This window comes from Micropterus dolomieu, linkage group LG04 (assembly GCF_021292245.1).
Source record: "Micropterus dolomieu isolate WLL.071019.BEF.003 ecotype Adirondacks linkage group LG04, ASM2129224v1, whole genome shotgun sequence".
NCBI classification, from domain to species: domain Eukaryota; kingdom Metazoa; phylum Chordata; class Actinopteri; order Centrarchiformes; family Centrarchidae; genus Micropterus; species Micropterus dolomieu.
In genome coordinates, this window is record NC_060153.1 from 10,279,007 (window position 1) to 10,303,254 (window position 24,248).

Genomic DNA, 24,248 nt, shown 5'->3' on the forward strand with positions numbered 1-24,248 from the left:
ATGGAGCCACAACTGAAGTATCATAGTCGCAATCACCATCAAAAGAGAGCCCATTTTTGACAGACAGTAAATTGCATCATGTACGTCATGTAAAGTGAAATACTGTGGATAATTGTAATACAAGGTACAAGGTACAAGGTGAATTTAATCGTCATGTTACAACAGGGTTGTAAAATTGTTGATGTTGATGATTGATGATGATGTAATGATTAACATGGTGTAAGTAAATGTATCTTGTCTGGTCTCTATGACCCAGCTTCGCTTTACTGTTACCACATTTTGCTTCCGGTCAACTCTGGATGCACGGCAATGAAATTTGATAGCATACTTTCAGAAATTAATGGATTTGGAAAATTCCAAATCAAGCTAGTCTTGATTCAAATGCTCTCTCGAATCATTATGCCATGTCACTTCCTCCTGAATAACTTCATGGCAGCTGTTCCCTCTCACCACTGTAACGTCAATGCTTCGTATGATGGAGGCATCTTTGGGAATTTAACTCTGGAACAGAAACTTGCTGTTGGCATTCCAGCAGAGCAGGATGGGACTCTGAGCTCCTGTCAGATGTTTTCAAAGCCCCAGTATCAACTTCTGTCAGGCTCAAACAGTAGCGAGGATGCATTTACTGTTCAGTGTCAGAATGGATGGGTGTATGACAACAGCACATTTAAATCTACTTTGGCAACAGAGGTAAGTGTCTTCAATAAATGTTATTATTATTTCAAGTTAAGTGTATTTTAATCAAATGTTATGTTTCTCTGAGACAGTAAGGACACCAGCATCTGTCCTTACTGTCATTTATACAAAGACAGATTTCTTTTAATCAAATGTTGAAATTGAAATTTTTAAATTAATTGCTAAAGTAACAGAAATGTGGTTTTGACCATGTGAAACTGCCAAAATTCCACTTCCAGACAGACTACAGAATGACTCATAGTAAAGCCTTCAATTTTTTCTTTGCAGTGGGATCTTGTATGCAGCAAAAAACGAATGAACAAAGTAACAGCCACCATCTTCTTCAGTGGTGTTATGTTTGGAGCCCCGTTATTTGGGTTTCTCAGTGACAGGTAAAATTGTTAAGGAAAAAGCAAAACATGTCCTCCATGAGTCAAAAACGTCACAAAAATAACCTTGGTGATGTCATCAGGGTTATTTCATCATGAAACATATAGTTTTCAGTGTTTTAAATAAATATAGTAAATATTAAATAAAATATAATAAATATTAGTAAATACTATTTCATTTCATGCACAAACCTGGCATATTGCACATATTTGTTGTTAATTGTTAATCGTTTCATTGTTGTTCTATATTTTTATATTTTGTCAATTTATATGTTTATGTACACCACATCCTCTTCCGTTGCAATATGTCGGCACAACACAAACTGGAGTAATGCATATGTAAATATCTGCCACATTGTTTTTTCTCTGCAAATAGTTGTATTATTTTTCTCTATTCTTTTATTATTCTTATATAACTTGCAATTGTCTATTCCATATTTATATATTTCTACAACTGTATGTGACTATGTCTGCGTGTAGCACCTTATCACCAAAGCAAATTCCTCGTATGTGTAAAACACTACTTGGCAATAAAGCTCCTTCTGATTCTGATTCTGATTCTGATTTTTGGAGCTTGACCTTGGCTAGAGACTAAAAGTCAGGATATCTTGACATCTATTGTGATAGCCTGTAAGCAGTCATTCTCTCCAAGCTCTCTCCTCTCTTCAAGAGGAGGCCACCCGCAGCAGTACACATTTGATGAGGTGGAGGCGCTTCTTTAATTTGATTTTTAAAAATGCCAAAAAAAAGTGGTTGTTGCAACATTACGTATAAAACTATACCTGTAGTATAGCAGATACAGACAAAAAGTGTGCAAGAATATTTTACATGGATAGTATAAAGATACACACACATATACAAACATAAATAGGTAAAAGAAATTTAAGACAAATTAGAAGAACATCTATTGGCAAAACATGTCTTGTCTTGTGAATTGAGAATGTACTGTATGTGAAAGATGTATTTCAGTAGTTTTGAACATAATCATTGCTTTTAACATCTGTTTGTTTTTTTTCAGGTTTGGCCGACGGCCGTTGCTGTTGGTGTCTTATTTGTCATCCATGACGTTTGCAGTCCTGAGTGCATTCTCCACCTCGTATATAATGTTTGTCATCATGAGATTTTTTACAGGGATGTCACTCGCAGGAATAAGTATCATTTCTGTTGTTCTAAGTAAGTAGGCTAATGCTAAAACCATATGCACCTCTGAGATGAGCAAAATAGATTATGTTAAGTCTGAATTCACTTTTGGTTTAACAAAAACATATATACAAGTTTCAAGAAAACTTTGGATCTGACTTTACACCTGTGCTGACATTTCTCCAGATGTTGAATGGTTCAGCATTGAACACAGGACCTTTTCGGGTGTAATCATAAGCCTGGATTGGACACTTGGAAACTGCATTCTGGCTGGAATTGCATACTATGTCAATGAATGGAGGATGCTCATTCTGGTCGTGACCTCACCCCTGATTCTGGCCGTAATTGCTTGGAGGTATTGAAGTTTCATATTTAATACTTTGCAACATAATCTGCTGCATCCTATCAGAAGTCAGTGAGACACTAAACCCACCATGTTTGTCGCCTCAGGTGGCTTCCAGAGTCTGCAAGGTGGCTATTGGCTAAGGGGAAGGCAGACGCTGCTCATCATTACATAATGAAATGTGCCGAGATGAACAACAGAACCAATTGTATGGCTACCGTCACACCACAGGTACATTTCGACATTGTTTATACTTTACACAGTCTGCCAGTGATATAATAAAAAAACTACTGTCATGTGCAGAAGTGTTGTGAATGAACAATTTCATTGTGTTGCTGCTTTCTCACAGGCATTACTGGAATCTGCACAAGCTGAAAGTAGAGATGACAAGTACACTTTCGTAAATCTTTTCAAGACCCCAAATATTAGGAGGCTTTCTATATGCTCTGGTATAGTATGGCAAGTGTCATTTTCATGAGATGGGTTAAAGGAATAGTTGAGCGTGACTGGAGCTGAAGTCAGGAGGCAATTAGTTTAGGGTAGTATAAAGATTGGATGAATGGGAAACAACTAGCTGGGCTCTCTCCAGAGTTCAAAAGTACGCCTACCAGCACTCTGACCTCCCTCTAAAACCACAGATTGATGCTTTTAGATTTCTGTTTGTGTATGAATTACAGAAGCCAGACAGTGACCGTCAGTGAACTTTAAGGGGTGATTCTAGGCTAAGCTAAGTTCAGTATTGCCTGGCTCCAGCTTTGTAGGTGATTAGTATAAATCTAACTCTCAAAAAGAAAGCAATAAGTGTATTTCCCAAAATACTAAACTATTTGTTTAACAAAGTGTAACATTAAATCTATTTAATATAATAAGCAATATGGTATATAATTGAAGGACATTTCACTATGCTGTCTGTTATCAGTTATAATGAAAATATCAGCCATGTTTCTACAGTTAAAGCCTTGCACAAATAACCTTAAGGTTAACACTGGCATGTCAAAAGAGAAAGTTGTAATGTTTTGTTCCATTTTCTAGGTATGGAGTTGCATTTACATATTATGGGATAAGTCTGAATATCTCTGGGTTTGGATTAAACCCATACCTCACACAATTAATATTTGCATCCATCGAAATGCCAATGAAGATTGGTGTGTATGTCTTCCTGGAGAAAGTTGGTAGAAGGCCTGGTGAGATGGGAGCCCTGCTGATAACTGGTTTCTGTCTCTTCATCAACGTGTTTGTTCCAAAAGGTTGTCTTTTGGTTTTTATTAAATCTAGTGGTCTAGACCTGCTCAATATCAAAGTGCCATGAGATAACATTTTGGACTTTTATGAATTGGCTCTAGATAAATAAAATTGAATTGAAATTGAATTGAATTGAACATATTCTCTTGATCAAATATCTAAACATTTCCCCTCAGATAAGTGGGTCTTTCGTACTGTTGTGGCAGTCCTTGGAAAAGCCCTGTCAGAAGCCTCATTCACGATCATGTACCTCTTCACAACTGAACTCTATCCTACAGTTGTACGGTTAGTCAACAGCAGACTTACTGTATGTAGTAAGTTTGACCACAGACAATGATCTTCTATACTTTTGTGACCATGTGTACTACAGGTTTACATTAACCTCAGCGCTTTGATTTTTCAGACAAAATGGTTTAGGTTACACCTCGTTTCTGGCAAGGCTGGGCGTGTCCATATCTCCGCTCATCATGCTGTTGGAGGACGTGTGGCACCTCCTCCCTGCGGTCACTTACTGTGCGGTGGCAGTTGGGTCTGGTTTAGTTGCGTCACTCCTGCCTGAAACATTAAACACCCTATTGCCAGAGTTCATTGAGGATATTGAGAAACCAAGGTAAAGAGGAAATGTGTTAAAGGAAGATTACATGTAATTCATTATTAAAGCTACAGTGAACGATTAGCCACCTCACTGATCCACACTGCTAAAGAATAATCCAGTCAACCCTGCAAACGCAAGTGGGTAACCATAAGTCCGCTACCTTATACAGTTTACATAACATCTTCCTAAATATTTCACGTTTTAATCATTTGCCTGTGTCAATAAAAAGTGTTGTTCATGTCCTTTACTCAACTCAGTAATGCATGCCTGATAAAATGACTGATTTAAGTTGTATCTATATTGCAGGATACAATCAACACGGAGGAAGGAGATTCAATAAAAATAACACTTATTGATTAGCCTGTCTACAGTATATCTGTTATTGACTAAGTTTTAAGAATTGAAGATGAGTTGATTTTAACATTTAAACATGGTTAAAATCCCAATAAATTACTGAACCAACAGAAGACAGGAGAAGAAACCCAAGAGAAGTATAAAGCTGGGCATACACTATGATTTGTTGCCAACGCATTTTAGAGTCGGGTCGAATTTAACGTTCGTGCAGTGCACAGAGGGGAGCGAGGGCTGATCCAATGTTGAATAGTAAAAGTGCATCGGTCCTCCAGAAAAAAAGGCACTAATTGTTGGAAATTGACTCGTGGCTCTGCTTCAACCATGCAACACAACAGCCTGACAACAGCCAAACAGAAATTCTGACACATTACAAACTAATCCAAATGTCCAACGGCTGTTTGGGAGCCGTTGATCGGTCCTCGCTCCCCCTGTATAGCTACTGCACGGCAAATGACACCCAACAAAGTAAATTCGGTCTGACTCAAATATGAGTCGAGCGGCTCAAAAACTGGGTCACAAACAGGCTCGTCATACAGAGTATACTATGCCATTCAACAACATTTGTAAAACTGTACATTGTATGTCCATCTTAACCGTATGTTTACTTGTAGTTGCTAATAAAGTTATACTAAATGAGAACAGAACTACTGGTTTTATTGGAAATTACACATTTCATGGTGACATGCTTGTTAAAGTCATTATGTCCTGCTGTCATGGCCCAGGGTATAGAGGACATTTCATTATCATGTGGCAGCCCAGTGATAGACTAGCAACCTGAAAAGGATAATGGAAGTTATTGAGGGGCTGGTGTTATTTGCCTGGCTGTCTGTTTCTTGATTTTGACACACATCTTGGTTTTGCATGTTGGAATGCTGAGATTTGCTAATTAGCACAAAGTATAGCTGAAGATGATGGTAGGATGAGATATTTTGTCATAAACCAGTGTACTGGAAAAAGTTAGGGAAAATTATGACCGGATGGTGGCACTACAGGAAAAGTGAGATGATCAACAGTTATTAGGAGTCAATCTCTGACCACCATTCATATCTGTAATTATTAGCAGTAGCTATTTTGTGTATTAAAATGGTTTAGGTGTTTCCACTCTTCTAGGTGTATTGTTGTGTTTAACAGAACTTTCACATTCATGAAACACTGTGTATTTATAGTAGTTTATCTATGAGTATGCTGTGTTGAATGTGTTGAATCTTTAAACGGGGATCCTCTCGTCAGTATTGAGAAAAATCTTTGATTGACTTTGATATTGTACATAATCAACAGACATGTACTTTGGTATTATGGGGTCAGTAGCAAATGATTGATTTTTAAAGTAAAATGTTACTTGTCAAACTGCTATTATACAGGTGAGCACTAACTTTCTGTTTTCATTTACTAAACACTCACATTCTCAGCTGAAAACTAACCAACAGTAGTGTGGAAAAGACTAGAGGCTCACTTTTAAACTAACATCTTGTGTGCTTTGTGATATTTTCTATTAATCCCTTCACTCCAAATTGGAAGTGTTGCATAGTTTATTGCAAAGATGAAGTTTGAGAATATGCTGGCAGAGGTGGATGGCTTTGGGAGATTCCAATTAAGGACGATCCTCTTGATGGTAATTCCCCGTGTGACTTTGCCTTTTCACTTTCTGCTGAATAATTTCATAGCGGCTGTTCCCTCTCACCACTGCGACATCAGCTCTCTGGATGACGGAGGTATTTTTAGAAATTTATCCCAAGCAGAGAGGCTTGTTGTTAGTATTCCACTACAGGATGATGGGACTCCAAACTCGTGTCAGATGTTTGCAGAGCCTCAATATCATCTGCTGCTCAACTCCTCCAACATTACTGCCCTACCCACAGTGCCGTGCCAGACTGGATGGGTGTATGATAACACCACCTTCAAGTCTACTCTGGCCACAGAGGTGAGGTTTTTTTTCTTAAACTAATTTTAGTCTCAAATTAGCCACATTAAGCTTTACTTTTCTCTGTGTTGTCTGTCTCCCCCATAGTGGGATCTGGTTTGTGATCAGAGAAGATTGAACAGAGCCACGGCCACTATCTTCTTCATGGGAGTCATGCTTGGAGCGGCAGTATTTGGCTATCTTAGTGACAGGTGTTCATGTCTTTAACTGGAGCACATTTCCACCTCTGGGTGGTTAAATTACACATGTTTTTAAAACAAAAAAGAAACGTATACATTGAAAATATCTTTTTTGCTATAGTATAATTATTGTTATTATAGTTTAATTATATGGTGTACTATCATCTGTCTTGGATGTCTGTTTTGCCACTGCCAAATATGGCTAACATCACCTGTATCGAGTCAAGAATCTATAATCCATGCATAAAAGTAAAAAAGGGCCAGTGGCCAGATGAGGCATACCAGTGTTGCAGCCCTCCCAAAATGAATGTACTATGCAGATAGTGCACTCATGGATAGAGGAGCTCAATTTGTTCCAGCCTGAAAAAAGGAAATGTAGTACTTCTTATTTGGAAAGTTTACATTCACACACTATCAGCTGAAGAAAAACTGATGTTCATTAAAGTGTCGATGAGTGAACTTTTCACCTAACATGACCCTAACATGACCCTATTTCTCACCTTTACCCAAACCATAAAATGAACCCTAACCAACGCACTGAAATATAGGCTATTTTTTATTTTACACAATGAAGGCTAATTTCCCAGATTTTTAAACATCCGAGTGTTTTTACATGAACTAATTATTAGATGTATTTGTAATTATTTTGTCTCACAGATTTGGCAGAAGAAGAATGCTTCTGGTGTCCTACATGACAACCACCTTCTTTGGATTTGCAAGTGCTTTCTCATATAATTTGTCCATGTTTTCTGCCATGAGGTTCTTAACTGGATTTGGTATTTCTGGAATAAGTATAATCACCGTGGTCCTTTGTGAGTTTTTTTTTTTTATCATAATATCTATTTTTTTTTTAAGTTAAAGAGATAATTAAAAAAACAAACAATTCTCAGAAAACAAAAACTATGAACTAAAAAAGGTAAAAGTTACTTGTAGTGAAATTGTAGGTAATACACTCTTTGTTTTTAGTTAACTTATTTTTTCTCTACTCTGTGTTTTAACTTAAAAAGATGTGAATAATATAAAAAAGATATGACTTGTTGAGTCTACCGTAATTATAATCAAGTATGTTTTAATAGATTTGATTTGTTATCATTGCTCTTTGTAGGTATTGAATGGGTGGACATAAAGCATCGCACTGCAGTGGGCGTTTTTATGAGCATTGACTGGAGTATTTGTACTGCTTTGCTACCTGTTGTGGCCTATTTTGTGAATGACTGGAGGTACCTCACCACCACAGTAACCACCCCACTGTTTCTGGCAATGATCTCTTGGTGGTAAGAAAAAATAATAATTGAGCTCTCAGCGTACCAAGCAATTCCCTGACTGTAAATTTTACAGTATGAAGCTGCCCTAACACCAGCCAGCCAAAAATCAAGTAATTCTTTATTCCCATGAGAACCTTTACAGTGTTTAAAGGGGCTATATTTAGTTTTTCAATGAAATCACTTATTAATAAATCAAATTTTCACTGCATTTTTGCTGTAGCCTCACTTAGAAATGAAGCACACGCCTGTTTTCGCTGCTGCTCGGAACAGCCACTATTCTGCTTTTGATGTGAAGGAACCAGGTGTGGATGTAACTGCATGCGCGCTTCCAAGCCTCCTGCCAACTTCAGCGACAACACAATGCAGTGACACCATAAAACACATGGCTCCCAGCACAACACAGACTCCAACACAAAGTCCACGTAGGGATAAACCTGGCCAAAAGAGAATCAGATGATGTCGGTGAAAACAGTAAACATCAGAAAGGCTGGCGTCACGGAGAGAGTCACGTTAGCTCGCCGGCTAACGCTAAGCAGTTGTTAACGTTATTTGGTGCAATACATAATATGTAATGTTATGGCTTTCCACATTACTTCACCAGCTAATGCTATCTACATTACTATCCTGTTTACCACCGATATTATGTAAAAGTTGATTTTAACCTGCAAGAAATATTGTAACAATACAAAGCAAATTTGGAACGATTTCATAATGCTAGCCTTGATGCAAGGCAGGAGCAGCCAGCACGGATCTAGCTGTTTGCTTCGTAACGCTCAATTTAGATTTATTGTTGTTTTGCCGATACTCAGGTATACAGCTTCTCCACCACCTCTGCTGTTGTAACATACATGAGCCACATAAAATACAATAATGCAAAACATTTAGCTGTGCTCACATTGCTGAGTCTCTGGTGAAAGATGAATTAAGTAATACACAAGTAATGTTAGTTACTGAAAAGCGGCAGGCAAGCTAATGCCTACATATCACGTGGGCTAAAAGCAGTGAATGTAACATCATCATGTAACAAGCATGGATTAGTTCAACCTTAACCTGATAAAAATTACTATAACTTTGCAGTGGGAGTTTACCTGAGTTATCAGCATGTTGTGTGAAGCTGACACACTGCATTTTTTTCTGGGACTATTATGCCAATATGCCTGCCTGCTGCGCTGTCTGTGCCGGGAACGTTGGTAGGTACAGAGAGGTACATGTCTGTGTGAAAAGCAACAATGGGCATGCCGGTGTTTTGCCATGGGATATCTGAATGAAAGCGGTTGTGTTTCGGATTATGCTCACTCATGAGTTCAAGCCTATGGTTCAAGCACGCGTAAGAGCACACACCTGGTTGCAATCTTAAAACTGCAGTGCTGAAAATTACATATTGCCCCTTTAAAGAGGTGGTATTATGCTTTGTGGATTTTTCCCCCTCTCTTTATTGAGTTACATATCTTTTTTGTGCATGTAACAGGTTTGCAAAGTGAAAAAGGGGTCAGACACGCCCTCAAACCAAGCTAGTCTGAGCAGAGGCCCTTTGGCTCGACTGGCCTTTGTTTGGGTTTCCATTGTAGAAATGTTGTACCTGTACCTGCTTCCAGGTACTTTTTTTCGTATCACCTCACCTCCGTCGAGGTTCCAAGCGAGCTGAGGGATACTAAAATGTAACATGAAAACATGACAGAATGCTGATTGGTCAGAGAGAATATTCACTATTCACTGCATCATCATTGCGTGCGCCAGACAGAGGCCAGCAACAGAAAGTTTTATATTTTAGTTTTTGTATGGAATTTCATCACTAAATACACTTCTGAGAAGTTTTGACGTGAAATCAGCTGAGTAGATTTCGAATATTGACAGTTTTACGAGAAGTGATGACGGAACAAAAATGTGTTTGAATATTGTCGGAGTTGAGGAGCTCCGCAAGTGGCTGCGGGGGAAGCCTGTGCCAACCCGCAGGGAGAGCGTGTGAGGCCGGCCGGCCGCCCGCTCACAGAGCCCTCTGCTCCCGCCGTCACAAAGACCGCTGCAGCAACAACGGGAGGAAAACGAGGAAAACACAGCTGGAAGATTTTCATACCGCTTATCTGTCTTTATATTCTGAGTAATATTGAAACGTTTTAACCGTAGACTGTATATATTTTAAAAGCTGTGTGGATCGCTGGTGTGTGTGTCGCAATGAACATTATGTCGCGGCAGTTGTGTGTGGCGTTGCTATGACGACAAGCTACCTATCTCTGGGTACTATCTGCAATGGAAAATGGAGCACGGCCGAGTAGAGTCAGGCAAGGCAGCAGAGATCGTCAGAACACCGGCGACAGTTCAACGTTTAGTCCTGAGATGAAGATGAGGAACAATGATGTGTGGTTGTGGACTGGTAATAACTTACACCATCTGCTATGTTACGGTCGCAGTCTGAAGCGGCTTTGATTTGGATCACACTACCTTGTTTCTTACAACCCGCCCTTCTCTGCTTCTGATTGGCTAGTAGTCCTTACCTGGGAACTGCGCATGTGCAACTCCCAACAAAGATTTTCTAAGATGCATCACTCCGTAGCTCATGAGCGGAGCGTACAACACATAGGGCGAAAAGAGGAGCTGCAGCAATGTGCAGTATGAGAAAAATATGGTGTTTTTTGAAAATTAAACCATGTAAACCTGTTCTGGTACAACCCCTAATTAAGATTTTGAACCTGAAAATGAACATAATACCACCTCTTTAAAGATCCCTTTTCTCGTGAGTATTATATGAAAAAAAAATTAATATCTTTTCAGCCATCAGATTTGCCACCAATGCAACCCGTAACTGCAATCCATACTCCTCTGACCCCACAATACCTGAAAAACTTTCTTAAACCTTTCACCTCTGTTTGTTATTGCCTTGTCTGTTCCATAACACTTCCATGTCCTTTCTCCCCTCCCCTCAAGAGGCTAAGCTTTAATTTTTATAAAAATGAATACAATAACTTTCCAAATCAACTTTGTCATAGGTGGCTCCCTGAGTCTGCCAGATGGCTGATAAGTAACGGAAAGATCAGCAGTGCTCATTTTTACCTGAACATGTGTGCAAAAGTCAACGGCAGAGAGCAGTTTGTGGCGGACCTACAGCCGGAGGTACAACATTTTGCAGTCTGATCATTTCTAGTAGTAATTGATACCCACTACCACTCTGACCAAAGTTATCCTTTTTACTCCAGATTCTGTCCAAGGTAATACTTGTAGAAGATGAAAATAGAAAATATTCCTATTTGGACCTTGTGAGGACTCCCAAAATGAGGAGAGTGGCCCTACTTACAGGCATTGTATGGTATACACACTCTTTTGGTTTTGCCTTTAAACAACTGAAATTTTCACGTATTAAACCCTGAAAAAAAATTATAATCTGTACAATCCACTGCCTGTATATGATCGCTGAACCTGAGAACAACAAACTTTTAAAAAGAGATGACAGCTCTTCTGTGTGTCAGTGGTAAGTTGCTGTGGAATTAGTATAATAAGACAGTCCTGAAATAGAATAATGTTAGCACTATATCGTGTTGTCTCACTTAACTTATAGTTAGGTCCATTTCACCATGCAGTGCAAGCTGACTTGTAGTTATAATGTAACACAAAGCAGAAGCACTGTTTCTATGGTACAGATACCTTGCACACTGATTTAGAACAAGGTAAAAGGTGGGGTAAGCGATTTTAATCCACTACATATCCTTTTGTCATATTCAGCGAATATCTCCTCTTGGTCCACTACCTGTCTGCTCTGTGTGCACTGAAAATAAATCCAGTCTCTGTACACAGCCCTGGCTATGTAAATGGTAAACAAACAAAAAAACCCATACCCCTCCACACAATAGTTTTCCAGCCATGATTTGTGTGCCAGATAATGCTAAATGACTTACCCACAGATATTCAGCTTAGCCTACTTTCTAGTATGCGTAAGACACGCTCGTGTGATGATAGCTATAGTAGCAGGAGTTGTCCAAAATAACTTAGTCTACTTTTAACTTTTGACGGTTGAAGTATCCTGTTATAGATACCTTCCAGCCAATTAGAAATAAGTATATTCTGGGACAAATGTGTCACTTTAATTTAAAAATAAATTTGCTCTCTTACTGTTCTTAGGTTTGGAGTGGCCTGTACGTATTACGGAATCAGCTTCAATGTCACTGGATTTGGTGTGAACATTTATCTCACGCAGTTCATCTATGGCGCAATTGAAATTCCTGCAAAAGTCTTCATCTTTTTCACCTTGCACAAAATTGGCCGCAGGTGGAATCAGGCCGGGACGCTTGTTTTGTCTGGACTGTGTATATTCTGCAACATGTTTATCTCACAAGGTAAATGATCAATTATATTTCCCTAGTGAATAGTAAATAAGTGAAAACTACCACCGAGGAGTGCAAAGTCATAGAGTCAATAGAGTCAAGTTCTACACACACCGTTCCCACATAGTGGCTTTAAATATAATTCAGGGTGGTGTTAAATATCAGACATAAACAATAGAGCCATAACACAACTAACACAATAGCAAATTACACTGATCACCCCGTGAATCATCACTTCACATTACTGCCATCTGGATGGACCTAAAATGGAGGACAGCTCGCTTCAGCAGGAGTTTGTTCCCCCAACACTGAACAATCTGCCTTGCAGACTATGTTGTGGACTGGGATACATGAATGTATTTATGGGGACTCTATGTATTGTCTTTATATCTGTGTGTTTCTATGTTGAACTGGCAGTGAAAACAAATTTTCCTTTGGGACAATGAAGTCTAAAGTTTTGTCTAAAATGTCCTTTCACAAACTTTTCTTTTAAGATAAGGGGCCATTTCGGACAGCTGTGGGAGCTTTGGGCAAGATGTTCGCAGAGGCAGCTTTCACAACTGTATTTCTGTACACAACAGAGCTTTACCCCACAGTAATGAGGTCAGTAAACTATCTGATATATAGCTTATATTTTGCACATTTACAAACAGTATCTATATCCAGACGTGGTTTCTCCAAGAAGCAAGTTTTGCTGATACATCTGGATAACTGAACACCCTAATCAGGACTTATAAGTGAGGGAGTTGCAATTGCAGTTGTATCCTGACACTTTTTGTCCCTGATTGTTACAGTTGAGTTGTATGTTTGGTTACACAGGCAAAATGGATTGGGTTACACCTCCTTCATGGCCCGTATAGGCGTGTCTGTATCCCCCCTGATCATACTTCTTGAAGAAGTGTGGGACCATCTGCCAAGTACTATTTTCTCCCTGGTGGCTCTTGTTGGAGGGCTGGCAGCCTCTTTTCTCCCTGAGACACATAACATCCGTCTGCCAGAGACTATTGAGGATGTGGAACAGACAAGGTACTGGGTCTTCATTTGGACTGCCTTTGAACATTCAAAATGAGAATTATATTCTAAATTGAAATTTCCTTTTGTGTTTCAGAAGAAGATCAATCTCCACATCTGAGGATAAGTCTCCACACTGAATGTTTTCTTCATTACAACCACAAAGCCCATAAGTTCAGTTGCAGGGAATATCAGTCGTGGTTATATGTTTTAACAAAAAAATTTAAAAAATGTTTGTGATCAAATATTTTACAATACAACTGATTCATGTTTGATTTTTGTGTCACACTAGAGTAAAGAGTGGATATTTCTAAATGAAGTGATGCTAAAATCCAGGAGACAGTCTGAGATTTAATGCGTTGTTATAAGATGAGGACACAGTAAAGAAAGGGTAAGGAGATGAAAGAAAGACGATGATATGAAGGGGTGGAGGGCCCATCATTGAGATACTGACAAAGGATACCCATTTGACAACCCAGAACTGTCAACTGACTCAAGACCAGCAGGTGACTTACTGTAAATTTATTGTTATTTGGAAAATAATCTAAATAAAAGTAAGTGTTCTCCAACTCTTTCCATAAATCATGATCCTATGTTGGTGTATTTTGTTTTAGAGAGCCCAGAGTGAACTCTATCTTTACCTTTCTTACAAATGGGACTTGTGATGTGTGTGATAAATAGAAGGGAAAAATATAACAACTGTTCTGACATCACTTCTGCCTGAAACACCCGACTGCCAGAGTTCATTAAGTGCATTGTGCACCCAAGGTAAAGTTCAGTGCTCTAATATTAGGGCAATGGTAAACTATTAGAGATCATCTGGAAGTCAGAGAAATTCAGCCTTAACACACAGGTATGCCTCTTGTATGCTGTGCTTGTATGCTTGTATATGTATTTTGTCATCATGTTTTCTTCATGTCAGTATATAGCCTTATAGCAAAGATGTTAGGGAACATCATTGATTGGAACATATTTAAATAACAAAACTCTAACTGCCTAAGTCTGTCTTACATAAGCAACATCTGTTATTTTTACAATATACTATGTAGTACGTAATTATATGCTAGCATACAAAGATTAGATTTCTTAAAGGTGGGGTAGGCCTTTGTAATTCTGGAGAAATCCAACACCATGACAAATGCCATGATATAGAGTGAACAATGAGACAGGAAGTAATATAATCTAAGTTGCTGCTGCAAAGCTAACATGCATAGAGGACGATATGGTCCCAGAGCCAGCACACCAGCTCCAGACATTGATACTCACAACTCTCTGCTACTATAGCTAACATCACAATAACAGCATGTCTTGGCAAACTAAAAAGTAAGTTGACGCACAAATCATGGCTGGAATAGTTTGGTGTGACTTAGTCCAAGCCATTTTGTTTCAAATTTACAGAGCCAAGACTGTGTATAAGCAATGGATTGTTTTTCTGCATAGTCTACTTTTAAATCAAATGTAATAAAATGATGACTCATTTCACTACTGAGGATCCAGCTTAAACTAGTACCACAGTGCATACATTGATTCACACCCACATAGACAAAAGTTATTTCAGTGGTTAACTGAGGTGAAATATTTACCAATTTCACCTGTAATCCAGCAGCCCCTCGGATTCTGAAACGTCAAAGGTTGCTTTGTCCAGGTTTGAGAGTCGGATTTGCTGTGTACTTCTTTTTGGTGTACAGGCATGAGCAAATGAAGAGGGATTTTATTTTTTTATTTCAAAGGAAGACATTTCACATACAGTGAGAGACCACAATGAGGTTTGAGAACATCCTTGCCGATATAAACGGATTTGGAAGATTTCAGATAATGATCATTGTAATCAGCTTCATTGGCCGCTTCACACTGCCATGCCACTTCATGCTAAACAACTTCATAGCGGCTGTTCCCTCGCACCACTGTGACATCAGCTCTCTGGATGTCGGAGGTGTTTTTAGAAATTTATCCCAGGCAGAGAGGCTTGTGGTTAGTATTCCACTCCAGGAGGATGGGACACCAAACTCCTGTCAGATGTTTGCAGAGCCTCAGTATCATCTGCTGCTCAACTCCTCCAGCATTACTGAACTACCCACGGTGCCGTGCCGGACTGGATGGGTGTACGATAATACCACCTTCAAGTCTACTCTGACCTCACAGGTGACCTACATTTCTTTTCATTTGTATCAAACAAACTAAAATGCACTTGTTTGCCATCATGTACAACTTTTAGGGAGAAGTCACTCATGTCCTCAACAAACAGAGTGAACTTGTGCTCTTTATTTGTTTGTACAAGTGGGACCTGGTGTGTGATAGAAGAGGGAAAAACAAAGCAACTGCTACTATCTTCTTTGTTGGAGTGATGTTTGGAGCCATGTCCTTTGGAAGTCTCAGTGACAGGTATCGCAGCTGGCTTCTTGACATTCAGGTTATTACTGTGAATACCCTGTGTTTCAAATAATCAGTAAAATTCTGATTTTCCATAGGTATGGCCGAAGGATCATGCTGCTGGTGTCGTATGTGTCTGCAATGATCTTTGCTTTTGCAAGTGCTTTTTCTACATCCTACGTGATGTTTGCAGTGCTGAGGTTCTTCACTGGGTTTTGCATCACTGGCATCGTCATTGTCTCAACAGTCCTCAGTAATGCTATATTTTAATTTCTGTTAATTATTAAGCATAATCTATATTGTGTTGTGTTCAGCTCAGAAGCCTAGGCTTCCAAATGCAGGTCTACAGAAAGTAAAACTGTTTGTTCTTTGCAGGTGTGGAGTGGGTGGACATAGAGCATAGGAAACTGGTGGGAGTGATCGACAGCTTGTCTTGGACATTTGGGAACACAGTATTCGCTGCTATTGGTTATTTTGTGACTGATTGGCGGTGGCTAATTGTTAGCGTCTCCTCACCTCTAGCCTTCGCCATCATCACCTGGAGGTATGACTCAAAAGCTCAGATCTTTTAGTCTATCAGAAATAACTTACAGTATGCCCTGGAACTGTCATGTTTTGGGTGACTGCTTAACATTTCAGTGCCACGTATTCATGAATAGGCTGAAAAATAAAAATTCGAAAGAAATTGTATACTTCATTCACCAGGTGCAAATTATTAATTTACAGACCCCAGGGCACAAACGTTTGATCTGGACCTCGACTGATAAGGATAGTGCAGAATTCTTTGTTGATTTTCCCCCACAATGCCTGGTCAGATGATTCGTAAATCCACTGCAATTGTGAGCTGCTGCTACGGCTAGGCTCAGGTTGTGGTGGGCTGCTGCTAGCCCTAATGGTAGCTTCCAGATTAGCTTGCGCGTCATCTTGCTCAACATTTTCCTCATCGACGTTAATAACAATAAAGTTTTCATCCCGATTTTTTTAAACAAAAAATGTCAGTTAATGGCATACTTTTTAATAGTGACACCTCCCTCTCCTCTTTTTCTCGTTTTCTCTTTCGTTTGCTGCATCCACTTCTGCTTGTTTCCTCCATTTTCGAACTACCATAGCCTGGTTATTTAATTAGACAACTAATTACACTAGAAAAGTAGTGTGATCCAAAACAAAGCTGCTTCAGCCAGTTACCATGGCTTTGGTTCGGCCGGTCATGTTTGTCTAATCTCAAAACAAAGCCAGAACAACCCCAAACCAGCGTCGCAACCTAGACTGGAACAAGATGTTTCAGAGTGGTAAGTTATTAATTCGTAACCAATTTATCTTTCATACATAACATTTTAACTGTGCACTGTCTCTACATCACAGTAACAACTTTATGTCCATTGACTACCTGGAGAATATCTAACATTCGGTAGGGAGGGAGGGGGAGAGAGGAGGCAGCTGTGTGTGCTGCAGCTCACTGTGTTTCTCCAGTGTGTTCTCCAGTGTGTTAACGGCTAGGCGAGCATTATGATGCATATTACATAGTGACGCAGATAGGTTAAGGAAATAAAGGCTGGGCTACAATCGAGCTGTTTTAGGGTAGTTTAGGAGCTTAGGTTTTTACTGTGAGAGATGGTAAATCCCTTCAGGATGGGCTTTTTCACTTTGCAAAACTATTACATGCACAAAAAAGATATATTTTTTCCTTTATTGAACATGTTAAAAAACAACAACAAAAACTAAATAAAAACAAACAATCAACAAAAAAGATCATCAGCAGATGATCCAAATAACATGTCATGTCATGTTCAAAGGGGGTAGGAGGAAGTTTGAATAACTTTTCTTGTCCTACCCCCACTTCAATGATATATTTTAACTACTTAAATTGTTTGCATCACTTCATCATCATCAACTAAATAAAAATCAACAAAAAAGAAAATCACTGTTCCAGCTCAATAGTTTTGTAGTCAATCAAATCTTTGAGCTTTAATATTTTGAGTTTAATGAACAATGGGTTTGTTGGTTCTCTGTATGTAGTTTTATGTATGATTCGAATAGCTCTTTTTTTGTAGGATGAAGATTGGGTATGTATTTGTTTTGTGTTATGTGTTCCCCCATACTTCCACACAATAAGTCATGTATGGGAGTATGTAGGAGCAGTACAGCATATTTAGAGAAGCCTGATTCAATAGGTCTTTGGCTTTATTTAATATTGCTAATGACTTGGATATTTTGGTTTTAATATGCTTTATGTGAGGTTTCCAGCTTAATTTGTTATCAATAACTACCCCGAGCAATTTTATTTCAGATACTCATTCTAGTTCCATACCATTTATCATTAGTTTCTTATCTGTGTCGTTTAATCGGTTCCCAAATATTATACATTTTGTTTTACTCAAATTCAGTGTTAGTTTATTTTCATCAAACCAAATCTTCATCCTACTCACTTCCTTTTCCACGGTATCCAGTAGCTTCTCCAAATTTTCACCAGAGCATAGTAGGTTTGTGTCATCAGCAAAAAGAATGGTTTCCACAATTTGTGATACTTCACATATATTATTTATATAGATGTAACCCATATATAATATGCCATTATACGCATGTTTCTAGCTAATTAGTCACAAGAGATCTTCTTCCCTTTGTGTGGAGTTGTACAACGAAGCTCTAGCTTCACTTTGATAAAAATAGTAAATAAGTTAAGATATATGGCCAACTCATACCCACAGTTGTGGATAAGATAAATCTTTTGTGAGTACTGCATCGTGAGAGCCAGTTTTTGGGGATTTTACCGTGTTTTGCTGAGAACTCCGGTGAGTTTCTTTGTCTGAACTTTCCCATTAGCTTACCATCATGTTAGCCAACTTAGGGAGGTACTATGAGTGAACAATATTAAGTGTTAAAATCATATACTATTACAAAAACCAATCGGAGTGATGTGAGAGTATTGTGAAATGTTTACATATGCACTGGGCTCATTCTGTGTAATTAGTGTTTTGCTGAATAGAGTGCTCAGTTAAGTTCAGTTCAGAATGTGTTTACTTAGGTACTAATGGAAGAAATAATGCATTAAGTTAATTTCATGTTGTTAAAAAAGAGTAGCCTACGGTTCATAGTTGTAAAGGCAAGAATTCCATTTACCCTGTAGGGAACATTATTTATTTCAAGAACATGCTAATGTTTAAAACTTGTACAATCATTTAGCTTGCAATGCAAACTAATGTTTTAGTCCAACAGACTTGTATGGAGTACAGCATAGTTGTGTTTTAAATTTTATAGTTATCTTGTAACCATGGTGATGGTTTTAAAAAAAAATGTAACTGTGATTTAATGAGAAGATGAATAAGTTACCATATATGGAAGAGAAATGGAAATGATTATAATAGATTTGATCTGTTTTGTACTGCTACATGCAGATTGTTTTTTTTGGATCCTGGATTTAGCTGGTTCCATACCATGATGACTTTGATGGCGAGCCTATCCCAGGGAGTGACACTTTTGGACACGATATGATTGGATATAGTGTGGCCAGCTGTGTTGGATTCCATCCTGTGGAGTGACCGAACTGATTCGCATCGAGATTTTGGATACTGGAGTCCAGATAAGAGACAAGAGTAGAACAAAGTATTTTGTTCTACTACCCGGGTAGATTGACTCTCTATTTATTTTTAAAGAGCTCTATTTTATTTTGGGGGAATTTGAATTGTAAATGCAAATAGATTTATGAACAGTGTGAACCAGGATTGTGAATTAAATCTGCCAGCTGTTCTGTTCTTTAAACCTGTCTCCTTGTGAGTGTCATCAATGGTACTGCTCAGAGCATAGGTGATTGATGTATACCTATCTGTTTTAATCCAGAATAAAGGGGTTACATAGAGGTTAAATAATAATGGCCCCAACACTGAACCCTGTGGCACCCCACATGTAACCTGCAGCAGTTGTCATTTATTGTTTTGTATTTCAACACACTGTTTTCTGTTCTCCAGGTAACTGGATAACCATGTCAGTGCAATTCCTCTAATACCATATCTTTGTAGTTTTTATTTATCAATAATTTGTGATCTACAGTGTCAAAAGCTTTTTTGAGATCTAGAAATATCCCTGCTGCATATTGTTTCCTGTCTATTGCGTTTGTAAATTTTTCTATAAATTCTATCATTGCAAAAGAAGTTGATCTGTCAGCTCTAAAACCATATTGTTGTGATTAAATAATCTAGCCTTATAAATATTTTGGAGAACTGTGGAAGCAATGAGATGGGTCTGTACTTATAGAGTATATGTTCGTCTCCAGTTTTATATATTGGTATTACTTTAGCTATTTTTATTTTATCTGGAAAGACACCAGTTTGTAGGATTACTGATTGGAAATATGGGTTAGAGGTCTTGCTATGGATTTAATAATATTTTTGACTGCACATATCAATATCATGGCAGTCGGTGGACCTCTTACTCTTCAATTTTTTTACAATATCAATAAGTTATTTTCCATCAGTCCCTCTTATAAATATTGTTTCTTCAACAAATAACTTATCACTTTCTACTCCATCACTACTACCCATCTTTGGAATATCCCTTGCCAGTCCCGGACCAACATTGACAAAGTATTTATTGAATTCCCAAGCAACTGAAGCCCTGTCAGTGATTTCTGTATCATTTGATGCTAGCAAGTAACTTGGATATTCTTCTTTTCCATTTTCTTTCATGATAGCATTTAAGACGTCCCATGTTTTTTTTTTCATATTATTTTTGTTGTCTTGCAGTAAATTGATGTAATAATCAACTTTACTGCATCTTATGATTTTTGTTAATATATTTTTATATATCTTATATTTTTGTTCTGCTTCTATTGTTCGTCTCTTTAAGAATTCTTGTATATTAAATTCTTCTTGCATGCATTTATGATTCCTTTTGATATCCATGGCTTCTGAACATATTTTTGCTTTACTATTTTCTTTACTAGAGGACAATATTTGTCATATAATCCTGATATGGTTGTCAGAAATGTTTCATAGGCCCTATTAACGTCACTCACATAAACTTTTTTTCCAGTCTTGTTTTAAAAGGTCTTGTTTAAAAGAGTTTACAGCATCTTGTATTTTTTTTTCTTACAACACCGTAAAGGAAAGTGATTAAGCTAAAAAGCATATTATGACCTCATGATCTTTAAGGAATCACAATATTTGTAAAATATTTTAATTTCTTTTTGCTGATTGGGCCCTCAACTGCACATTGACCACTTGTGCCTGCTGTCAAGGCCAGAATGTATTTGGATGCAGTTTTGTGTGTCATTGTATTTAGGGTCAAAGGCCAGTTCAGTTGAACTGTACTGCACGCTTTCCTGTACTGCGTTGCGGAAAATCAACATAGTGCTCGCAGCTTATGTTGCTGCCCGAGAGAGCGCAGCTGCTCTTTCCATTGGAAATAATGGTCATGCGCAGCACAAATGCGAACTTGTGCTTTGCCCTGTAATGGTGCCACATTTAAGGCGAACTCCTCCAATTTTACACATTAATATCTGTTTATAGGTCTTGGGGAGGACTAAGGTTACGGTAAATGTGGAGGTTACCAGACATGTGTAGCCCACTTTTCATCTCTGCTTGTAAAAAACTCTGCTGCATCAGTTTTTATCCTTTTCTTTAAAACTGTCCAATGTTAGCCCTGACAATATTATAGGACTTCAATGTTAAACAGTGGAGTGCTCTATTAGGAGCTTGCAGTATTTAGACAGAATTAGACCACTCTTCTGTCTTTGTGTGCTAGAGCTGCACCTGTACCCGACTGGGGTTAGATACTTACGTTAGCTACATATTATTCACCGTATTTGTTTTTAATGTAAACATGCAATGGGTTTCATTACAATGTAATACATCAGGAGTAAAAACGTTTTTGCCTTATTAGGTGGATGCCAGAGTCGGCAAGGTGGCTCATTGCCAATGGAAAGCTGGAGCAAGCTCAGATGTATTTGAAAAAATGTGCCAAGATGAACCAAACAGAGGAGTTAATTCATACACTTAAAACAGAGGTTAGCATATTCCAGATGATTGTTAGATCAAGAGAACAAACAAAAATCAACAAAGTCTTTGGCCTGTAACTGTCTTTGTCTAATTTGTTTGTGTTGTCTAACACAGTATTATAGTTATGAATCCTTAATTTGTATCACATGGTTTAAAAAATAATGTTGCTTTGCACTTTTTCAGACACTATCCACTATTGTGACTGAGAAAAGAGATCGTGCCTATTCCTACCTTGATCTGATACGAACACCCAAAATGAGGAAACTTGCCCTATGTACTGGTATATTGTGGTCTGTATTCCTAATGCCATTGTGTTCAATTAATGATTTTAGGTTGTAAAGTATTTCATCTAACATGTCTTGTGTTTTTGTCAAAGAGTCATTTTTACATTTTAAAAGATCTAGATAAATAGTTCTGAGTCTATTTAAAAAGACAAATAATTGTAATCAATGAGCTTCTACTTTGTCTTCCCCTAGGTTTTGTGTGGCAACTTCATTTTATGGCATCAGCTTCAACATCACAGGCTTTTGGCTCAATATCTATCTCACTCAGTTCACCTATGCTTTAATTGAGCTCCCGGCCAAAGTAACAGTTTACTACTTACTGGATAAGATTGGCAGGCGAGGCACTGAGGTGGGAGCTATGCTAATGGCTGGCGTCTGTCTTGGAATCAACATTGTAGTACCTACAGGTAGGCATTCATTAATGCCCACAGACTTACAACATCCAAGCTTTAGCTTATTTTGTTGCTTTAAAAATGTAACTGCTCCAATAAACAATAATACCAGTGCTATAATAAAAAGCCATCCCTAAGTCACTGCTATCCTATTTTCAGATATGCCTGTAGTCAGAACAGTGGTAGCAGTCTTTGGAAAAGGGTTTTCTTCAGCATCCTTTGCAACTGTTGTGCTCTACAGTTCTGAGCTCTACCCCACTGTAGTAAGGTAACTATGTATCCCTTACTTTTTATCCTTTTGTCTTATCAATCTGAACATAACTTGGCACATTTCTGAAATCATTTAGAGTCCTTTTACACAGTCTCCTCTGTGGTTAAGAACAATGTCTGAATGTTTTTTAGGCAGAATGGTATGGGCTACAACTCCTTCATGGCTCGACTTGGTGTCGCTGTGGCCCCTTTGATCCTCTTACTGGATGAGGTGTGGAAGAACCTTCCCCAGCTTGTCCTGTGCTCTGCGGCTATACTAGGGGGAGTAGTTGCAAGAACGTTGTCAGAGACACGCAATAGGTGCCTGCCAGAGACCATAGAGGATGTTGAAAAGCAGTGGTAGTGAACAGTCATCAGTCTTTCCCAAACTTAAAATCGCGTTTTATGGGGTCGCCAATTGGCACAGTAAAATGCTATATAGTGCTTAATTTATAAATCGGGAGGTCCTGGCACACAGAGAGGCTGCTGCTCAGGGTGAGAGAAAAGTCACTGCATCAAAAATCCACACTGCCTGAAGCACGTTGTAGCCTACAACGTCGAGGTACTAAACGTTAAAACTAAGTGAAACTGTCATCACAAACAAAGTATTATTTATTTACGTTTATTAATCAGCACATTCACAATAATAACTCGAATTTAGCAGGGGGAGGCACTCAGAAACAGCTGTTTAAGGTTTGCATCTCACTCTTCCCCATTGTTTCCCTTCTGTCTGTAGATTCTGCTATAATGGGGGAGGGGATGAAATTAGGGCCTAAACTATCAAAACTGGAGATTTTGATAGTGACAAAGGAGGTGCCGGATCCAGTCAATAGATTCTGGTCCTAATCTGGGAGGTCCTGTCCTGTCAGGATTACATTAAAACTCAAGAAATTATTAAATTTATTTCAACTTTTACAAGTAGGCTTCAATGTTACCTACTTTATATACTTGACCCCACTCCCAACTCCAGCTGACATAGTGAGTTTATTGCCTTACTGCTTCTATGCCTTAAGTTTTCCTTGCAAGTTTGTTGTGAGGAACTTTATACTCAGCAAGTTTGATTTTAGCACTGATGTACTTTTATAATGAAAAAAATACATTTCATACTAGATTCATGGTTTGTTATGGTTTGCGTTCTTTATCAGTAGTTTATAAATGTAGACGTTATGCCAATTCACAATGTATTTTTGTAAATTTGGGAACCCCTGCCATAAATAAACCAAATTACTTCATAACTCAATTATTTAATTGATCAGCCTCTTAAGGGGGAATTTAATAATTTTGAAAGATTGACCTTGTCTTCTGTTTCAAAGAAAACACAGACAACTTCTTACTGATTAAATAACATTTATTTAACTTCTAACTAAATGCCTAATAACTGAATAAATGGAGGATTAATAAGGTGTAACAATATATGATAAAGAAAATAAACAAATGCAACAGATAAATAGCAGATACTGTGATGAAATTAACCTGATCTAATTGACAGCAGTGAAGTTTGTGATCTGATGACAAAATGGACACTAACGCAATGCT

The 24,248-nt window shown here is 38.2% G+C and overlaps 3 protein-coding genes across 3 annotated transcripts; all 3 read left to right on the top strand.

Annotated features, from left to right (window-relative positions):
• Positions 1-309: 309 nt before the first annotated feature.
• Positions 310-5,337, top strand: LOC123969991 (solute carrier family 22 member 7-like). Its single transcript, XM_046047824.1, has 10 exons — positions 310-690; positions 964-1,067; positions 2,083-2,237; positions 2,391-2,559; positions 2,655-2,778; positions 2,897-3,006; positions 3,580-3,794; positions 3,966-4,074; positions 4,193-4,399; positions 4,691-5,337. The coding sequence occupies exons 1-10, from the start codon at positions 310-312 to the stop codon at positions 4,722-4,724; spliced, it is 1,608 nt and encodes a 535-aa protein (XP_045903780.1). The 3' UTR covers positions 4,725-5,337.
• Positions 5,338-6,278: 941 nt separating this feature from the next.
• On the top strand, positions 6,279-13,567 carry LOC123969638 (solute carrier family 22 member 7-like). The gene is made up of 10 exons (XM_046047219.1): positions 6,279-6,659; positions 6,747-6,850; positions 7,496-7,650; positions 7,944-8,112; positions 11,088-11,211; positions 11,295-11,404; positions 12,214-12,428; positions 12,911-13,019; positions 13,236-13,442; positions 13,525-13,567. The coding sequence occupies exons 1-10, from the start codon at positions 6,279-6,281 to the stop codon at positions 13,565-13,567; spliced, it is 1,617 nt and encodes a 538-aa protein (XP_045903175.1).
• A 1,609-nt stretch (positions 13,568-15,176) lies between these two features.
• Positions 15,177-23,828, top strand: LOC123969842 (solute carrier family 22 member 7-like). Its single transcript, XM_046047565.1, has 9 exons — positions 15,177-15,569; positions 15,706-15,809; positions 15,896-16,050; positions 16,173-16,341; positions 21,672-21,795; positions 21,971-22,077; positions 22,264-22,478; positions 22,623-22,731; positions 22,866-23,828. The coding sequence occupies exons 1-9, from the start codon at positions 15,189-15,191 to the stop codon at positions 23,074-23,076; spliced, it is 1,575 nt and encodes a 524-aa protein (XP_045903521.1). The 5' UTR covers positions 15,177-15,188; the 3' UTR covers positions 23,077-23,828.
• Positions 23,829-24,248: the final 420 nt, after the last annotated feature.

Bases quoted from the DNA above. Each gene is read 5' to 3' on its own strand.
- LOC123969991 (XM_046047824.1), top strand. From the start codon at position 310: ATGAAATTTGATAGCATACTTTCAGAAATTAATGGATTTGGAAAATTC. The intron at 691-963 runs GTAAGTGTCTTC...TTTTCTTTGCAG, and splicing joins AATCTACTTTGGCAACAGAG to TGGGATCTTGTATGCAGCAA. The intron at 4,400-4,690 runs GTAAAGAGGAAA...TCTATATTGCAG, and splicing joins GAGGATATTGAGAAACCAAG to GATACAATCAACACGGAGGA.
- LOC123969638 (XM_046047219.1), top strand. From the start codon at position 6,279: ATGAAGTTTGAGAATATGCTGGCAGAGGTGGATGGCTTTGGGAGATTC. The intron at 11,405-12,213 runs GTATACACACTC...TACTGTTCTTAG, and splicing joins CTACTTACAGGCATTGTATG to GTTTGGAGTGGCCTGTACGT. The intron at 13,020-13,235 runs GTCAGTAAACTA...TTGGTTACACAG, and splicing joins CTTTACCCCACAGTAATGAG to GCAAAATGGATTGGGTTACA.
- LOC123969842 (XM_046047565.1), top strand. From the start codon at position 15,189: ATGAGGTTTGAGAACATCCTTGCCGATATAAACGGATTTGGAAGATTT. The intron at 16,342-21,671 runs GTATGACTCAAA...TTGCCTTATTAG, and splicing joins TTCGCCATCATCACCTGGAG to GTGGATGCCAGAGTCGGCAA. The intron at 22,078-22,263 runs GTCTGTATTCCT...GTCTTCCCCTAG, and splicing joins CTATGTACTGGTATATTGTG to GTTTTGTGTGGCAACTTCAT.